Source organism: Pteropus vampyrus, unplaced genomic scaffold (genome assembly GCF_000151845.1).
Source record: "Pteropus vampyrus isolate Shadow unplaced genomic scaffold, Pvam_2.0 Scaffold476, whole genome shotgun sequence".
In the NCBI taxonomy this organism is placed as follows: Eukaryota; Metazoa; Chordata; class Mammalia; order Chiroptera; family Pteropodidae; genus Pteropus; species Pteropus vampyrus.
The window spans coordinates 872,752-880,383 of NW_011889257.1; the positions used below are offsets into that span (position 1 = coordinate 872,752).

General features: G+C 40.4%; 1 protein-coding gene across 1 annotated transcript in view; it reads right to left on the bottom strand.

Moving 5' to 3' along the window:
- Nucleotides 1-7,632, bottom strand: part of POLA1 (DNA polymerase alpha 1, catalytic subunit) — a 281,922-nt gene that overhangs the window by 97,882 nt on the left and 176,408 nt on the right. Inside the window, exon 35 of the mRNA XM_011382457.2 lies at nucleotides 6,891-7,007. Within this exon, the coding sequence (XP_011380759.1) occupies nucleotides 6,891-7,007 (117 nt within the window). The remainder of the gene's footprint in view (nucleotides 1-6,890; nucleotides 7,008-7,632) is intronic.

Consider the following 7,632-nt stretch of genomic DNA (forward strand, 5'->3'; position numbering starts at 1 on the left):
GGCAGGGCCTGTGTCTATCTTCTGTTTATCCACCATGAGTGAATCAAAACTCCATACATTGTTTTCGATATTAAGTCGCCTCTTGTTTTCTTTAGGGCCATGGTTTAATAATTATTTTTGAAGTTCTAATTAGTTAACATTTACCAGCAAGTCATATCGCATTCCAAAATTTATTACTATGGCCCTGTCTTATCACTCCCATTCTTAGTCAAGACTCTTTGGCCAGGGTCATTACACAGCATCGTATATACTATCTCCTGGCAAATGACCAAAAACATACTAAAAATTATACGACCTCTCTCCTTACGCACGCAACTGGCTCCTGGGATAAAATGAGAAGCACACACATTCTTAAATATGCTGCTTAAAATATCAGATTTTCAAAGGAGACAGACCCCATGATTTCTCATTCCAGGGACCGAAATAGTTATGAAACCATGAGACCATCAGCATCCGATTAGCAATGTTGTGGTTTTCCCCTTGAGAGGAGCCCCTTGCAGAGAATGATAGACTAGAAGCAAAGATAATTAGCAAGTGGTAGAACAATCTTGTACAAAGGGTGCTGATTAAAATGGAGCCGTGTTCACGTGGAAGAAGGCACCTATCCACTAGCAGATGCATAAACGCACTTCGACATTTTAATCAATATTTTGGAGAAGATAAAAGAGGGAAGGCTAGTCACAGCATCAGATCTGTAGAAGACAAAAGGCCGGGCGCAGAGCAGAATCTGGATCCAAAAATCCACAATGGGACAGTGATGGGCTGAGCACAGCAAGGGGAGATTTCACAGGGTTCACTGGAAGGTCTCTTTCTCAGTGCTGGTTGGCCTGCGATAAATACCCAGTCTACTCTTTCTCTCCAGCAACAACAACAACAACAACAATCCTATTCTGTCCATGTGAATAATTTCTGGCCCATGAAATGTAAGCCAGGAGTATCGAGTGAAACTTCTAGGAAGGCTGGTCAAAGAACTGACTCGGCTGGGAGGCGCATCCCTTCAACTCTTCAGCTTTTTCTCTGTATTATATAGCCTCTGATGGCTTGAAGGAGTATATGCAGCCACCTTGCACCACACTGTGACCTTGAGGGTGGAAGCCTGGCACCGCCGATGATGGAGAAGGGTCAGGAGAAGCCTGTGCCCGTGATGACACTGCAGAGCCACTGCAACAATTCTAGACAGCCCGCAACTGGATTTGTCATACGATACAAAATTAACGTTTCTTGGATAGTGAATTAGACGTCTATTCTGTTTAAGCTGCTGCTACTTTTGGTATCCATTTCCTTCAGCTCAATACCATTCCTACCGGTTATGGGTTGAATTGCATCCCTAAGAAGGTATGTCGAAGTCCTAACTCCCGGGACCTGTGGATGTGGCCTTATTTGTAAACAGAAACTTGGCCGATAAAATCAGGTTAACATGAGATCATGTGGGATAAGGGTGGGCCCTTGATCCAACATGACTGGTATCCTAAGAAGAAAAGATATGGAGACACACGGAGAAGATGGCCATGTGACGACAGACACAGAGACCACAGTGATGCATCTACAGGGCAAGGAACGCCAAAGATTACCAGACACTAGAAAAAGAGGCAAGGAAGGATTCTCCCCGACAGATTTCAGAGGGAGAACGTCCTGCCAATACCTGAATTTGAGACTTCTAGCTAGCTTCGAGAACTGTGCAACGATAAATTTCTGTTGTTTTAAGCCACCTGGTTTGTGACACTTAGGTCTAGATAAACCACTTGGGTCTCAAAAAACCTGAAAAAGCATGGCCCAGAGGTTGTTGCATGTGCAAAAAAATCATTATGTGTTTTAGTATGCAGAAGGCTCAAAATGAACCAACACTGTGAATATGGATGCCAAGAAAGGTAATATAACCCAAAATAGACTTCACAGAAATTTACTACCTAGAAAAGCTGGCAGGGGCAAGTTTATTCTGCTCTGTATTAGTGCTAGTGAGACCACCTGAAGTGCTGCCTGCAGCTCTGGGCTTCGCGCTATCAGGTCACAAACGCTAGGCTGGGGTCATTATTCTGAAAATAGAGCACTAGAGAAATGGTTGAAGACCTCAGAATATTGGGACTAGCAGGGGAAAGCTCAGGAAGACAGCTACCTTCAAAGAACCAAAAGGCTCTCATAAAACAGGCAGAGAGTAGGTGCTGAAGAAGTGCTAAGTGAAGGCAGGAACAGAGGATCGGAGCAGTCCATTCAGCTGAATTAGGACCAATGAGCAAGCCACAGGACACAAATGTAAGTCAAATGTAAGACCTATCTAGCGAATGAAAAATGAGATAAACTTTAAAAGTATATTAAAAGAAGCAACCCAAATGGCCATCAATGAATGAACAGATAAACACAGGGTGGTATATCTATTCAATGGAGTATTATTTGGCCATAAAAAGGAATGAAGTGTTGACATGTGCTACGACCTGGATGAACCTCAGAAACACTATGCTGGGTGAAAGGAGCCAGACACAAAAGCTCACATATTGTCTGATTCTACATTTATATGAATTATCCAGAACGCGCAAATCCACAGAGACAGATGTAGATGAATGGTTTCCAGGGACTAGAAGAGGAAGGACGGGGAGTGATTGTTTAAGGGGCATGGGGATTCCTTTTGGAGTGATGAAAATGTTTTGAAACTAGATAGTGGTGGTGGTCGTACAACATTGTAAATGTACAAAATGCCACCGCACTATTCACCTGAAAATGGTTATTTTTATATTATATGACTTTCATCTCTAAAAAAAAAAGCATGAACATTTTTGAAAAAGAAGGCTAGCAACTGCTTTGTGGTAAGAGAAGCTGTATGTAGAATTTAGCAATCTCTGCATCAAAGAACAAGCACACTGAAATCACGACAGAGATCCCAAACACCCTTCGTGGTAGAGACCCACAGACTACTGGAGAGTAACCGATCACTAGATGTTTAAGACTTTCCATCATAGTTCTGAAGTTCTCCTCCTGCACAACTCATGATGGCTACCTTAAGAGAACACGATTATTTTCATGTTTTCATCTTATGCAGAAACAAGACACTCTCCCAGATAGCTTCACAAAATTCTCACTGTCCTTACCCTACTAATCAAATCAACAATTCATTCAGCCATAGCCACTTTGAAACTGTAACACATAACGATTTTAAGTTCATTATTTAACTTCTCCCCTAAAGGCCACAGTCCAGTATGGTACACGTGTTCTGTTATAAAAGATTTCAACAATTTTACAACTGAGGATAATGTGAGAAACACCAGAGGTATTCCAAATAGTACCAGAAGTCACTCTACTGCTTTCCTCCTAAGAGGCCTTCAAGACACTTCATTGAATATACAAGTGAATAAAGGGCTGTAACACGGACCCCCGTGGGGGGGTCCAATTTTGCAAACAGTTTCTGCCACAGCCCAGGGAGTCACACTTAGATGTTTTCTCATCTCTACGTCAAGAATGGAAATGTTAGTGAGAAAAAGTTGAACTCGGTTAAAAATCTTGGTTCCGTAATGAAAACAAAACAGAACACTTTATTTTTGGTGAATTACGTAACACAGAAGCCCTTGTGTGTTCAGATCACAGCCACAAAGATTTGGTCACTGCGAGAGGTCAAAACCATGTCCTTGAAATAAGAAGATATTAAAATATTAGTCTCTAACTTGGATAAGTCCTGTCTTCATCAGCAGTGTAGAAAAGGGCTCTATTCACTTAAGAAGTTACGCATACCTCGAAGTTTTTGCTCCTGTTTATTTGCACTTCCTATCCAGCAGAGAACATATTATTAATAATCGGCAATTTGTATACTATTAAATTCCCATAAATTTAAAAAAAAAAACTATGATAAAAAAAATGAAAAAAAAAAAAAAAAAGATATCTGAGAAGAGAGACATCTAAAACCCATCTTTCTTCTCATAACTCTGGCACCATGAGCCAGAAGAAGAGCCAGCTTTCGTACTCCAAGTCAATTCTGGAAAGTAGTCAAGCCAACTGCAACTCAGGACTAATTGAGTAGATTTATCTGTGAGAGGATGAGACTGGCACAGTAAGAGGCAAGTGCTGTACTACCAGATTTGAACAATGTACTTTAAGTCCCCGCTAGTCAAGCATTAGAAAAGCGTGGTGTTTTTGCCCAAACGGATATTTACAAATGCCTATTTTTGCCCAAAGATACCAATTTTATATAAGCTAAGAAATGTTGAACTAGCTTTATAAATAAGAAGATGTCCCGTTCATTGATATGTTCCTAGCAACTAGCAAAGTGCCTAAGATACGGGTGTTCAATAAATAATGCTTACATGAGCACTATATGATTGAGACACAGCATCCCAGAACTTATGAATCATCTAAGCAGAACTCTGCAAAATTAACACCTTGGAAAAAACCGTATGGTGATTATCATGGCCCTGTCCACACACCACTGATTCTGGAACTTCTTTGGAATCACAGCGGGTCCCTGAATAATGTTGTTTTGTTACAACATCGATGAGTTTCCGTAGGACCCTAATTCTTCTTTTTATTAACCTATGGTAAAACTGGTTTCATTACATGCTTTGCTTAAAGCTGCAGAGCCTACTGGCGATGTTAAGTGAGGACTTGCTGTATCTCTGGAAAGATGCAGCTTTTTCCTCCTACTAGGAAAGCCTAGGAACCTCATAAATATAATTAAGAAATTCCCCACTCATCACCAGCAACCCCAAGTGGACTGCAGAAGAATGGGCTCAGCCCCACTGTCAAGGTCCCTGTGAGGAGCAGCTAATAAAGGCAGTATCAGCAACCAGGATGCTGTGAACCTCCGGTTATTCCAGAGGGTCATGTTCTGAGCAGCAACATGACCTGAGGAACTAAGCTATGAAAGCTTCTCTCTCGAAAGAGTAGCTGATAACCTTGATTAAATGCCTGCCCACAATGCCACCATTTTGAGGACAAGGATATGAAGGGGGAAAAAAAAATTATTTCAAAATGCCTGTGTTGGTCCGTTCATTTAAAAAAGGATAATAAATGATCAAAGATAACCTGATGCATTAAGCCACTACCAGTAACATCGTCAGTGTTTACTGGAAGGTTACGGATCTACTAGCTATACGTTTTCCTTTTCCTTTCTCTCACCAAGAAGGCAATCATAAAACTGGCTGACTTTCTAAGAAGTAATTCAATTTTCATTGAACTTCACTTGATGAGGTAGATGTTAAAGGCTCAAAGGCAGCATGGATTCTTGAAGCAAGGTAATTCCCCTGGAGCCTACAACTGGATTGATGAGTCACACTAAACAGATATACTTTTGTTCTCTTTCTGCACCTGCTGATGCAAGTCCTGCGATTAGACTGACGTAAAAAAAAATTTGCTATGACAGCTAATTCTCGCTTTGAGCTCTGTATTTTTTAAAAAAATCTACATTCTACTCTGTTAATTATCAATGATCTACAAAATCAGATCTACAAGGGACATTTACATGTATCAAATTAGTTAAACGTAATGAATAATAATGTCCGAATGCCGCAAAGGTGGTGATAAAACCGGTCCACTCCTCAACTACCGGTTACAGTGTAAATGGGGATAACCCATTAAGAAAGCAATTTGGTATGAATCATGACCATATTGTATTTATGCACTTTGATGTGTACTGTCGGTAAGACTTTATTCTAAAGAAGTATTTCAAGTAACAAAAAAGAATTTAAGCGAGAAAATATTTATCACGGTAAAGAGATAGTGGAAAGCCTAAAATGCCCAATGAGAGGATGGTTAAATTTGCATTTAAAACTTTTGCTACCGAAAATTAAGTAGCAACTTAGATAGATGCTTGACAAAAAATAAGCACTGTGACTGAAACCATGTAAAACATACAAACGGCTATGCGAAAGAAAAAGAGAAGACACGACAATGGCGGTGGTAGCTGTTTGCAGTTTCTGACTTCTTGCTAAATTCTGTGATGATATGTTATCTTAAATATTTTCCTAAAACTAGCCTATGTATCAAGCCTTTTCTGTGGAAAGATCTGAAGTCAAAACCTATAGAACACTGCCTCTGTGTTTAAAAAAAAAAAATAAGTAAATAATTAATGGGTTTCCTATTCTCTCTTCTCACCAAAATCCTTACAGATCCTCGGGCCAGATCGATTTGGAAAAGTGAGGCACACTACAGTCCTGTTTGGTGAGGCGGACTGCACGTTATCATTGTGCGGGTTCTGAGACAATCTGCAGTAAGCCTGTTTGACTTTGGCTAGCCTGAGTTTGCTCGATGCACTCGATCACGAAACCCTCTTTGGACGGAAGACCTTCAAGCAGTCCTCTCCCCGCAGTTTGCGAAATGGTGCTTGGGCTGATGATGCTCAAAGGAGGCAACAGAGGGAAGGCAACTAAATTATCAGGGAGATGTTTCCAGACTGTGTGCTCCCCAGCTGGGAGGCACTAATGACAGTCTGCTGTATCCCTCAGGTGTATGTATTACGGTAGAGAAAAAGCTCGAGAACTACTGATCTATGCTGCTACTTAGAAATAATGAACTCCTATATAAAAAAATAAACCTTTAGAGTATTGGTTTGGGAGGCTTTCTGGCCTTTACAAAAGGGGTTCTTATCTGGTCCAAAGATAAGAGCAATTTTTACAAGGGAATGGTATCTCTTTTCTGTAATTATGAAGTGGTAGCCGAAGAAATCTGAGTAACCCATATGAGAACTTGTCAGTTTTCTTTTTTAGATATAAATATAGTATTGTTCATGACGTGAAAAAAGTAAAGCATATCTTTTTGAAGTTTGGATATCTTTTTTAAATGGGGGGTGGGGGTGGGTAGTAAGGTGTCACCACAGAGCAAATACCAAGTATCTACTTTGCAAAGCTAAGGAATGGGCAAGCGAAGACCCTCGGCCCCTTCTACACAGCTCTTTAGCGTTATGTGACCGTTACCTCTGGTCGAAGTGTAGCTTTCATGCAGACTTGGCAAAGAGGTCCATTTCGGGAGAACTGAAGCGGGAGGTGCCGAGTTCGATTTCTGCATGTTGGCTCCTCACAAATCAACCAGCCCTGGAGACGAGAAAGAGAACACTTCAGTCCTCTCGCCACCCTCAATACAAATAAAGACCCCTTTCGTTATCGAGATAGACTCAATTCATCCGCACCTTCTTTAGAGATTCTGAAATAGCTACATACCTTTATTTCCTGATATGTTAATTTGACCTATGCCGCAAACTTAAAAGTTAGGCAACTCATCAAGTTAAAAAAAAAAAAAATAATGAAAGATTACATGAGATATTACTCTGTTTTCTCAAAATACCACCCCACCCTGCATACCAAAAACAAAACAAAACAAAACAAAACAAAACAAAACCCTCAATAAGAACTTATATGATTACACACACAGTCTAAACCGAGAGGTTTTAGTACAGGCTGTCACCAAAGTAAAGAGTACACCACGTAGAAATGAATGAATTTCTCAACAGCTGAGCAGCTATTGGTTAATTGCTGCGATCGGTTTCTTTCTCTACGAAATGCGCACAACAGTACTTGCTTTGCAGGGCTGTGGTAGGGAGGTAATATGTTTAGAGTGCTTAGAACTATACTCGGCATAAGACAAACACATATAAATGTAAGCAACTTTGTCATGTAAAATTAAAACATTCTTTTACACATTTTCTATGGAGGCATAAAA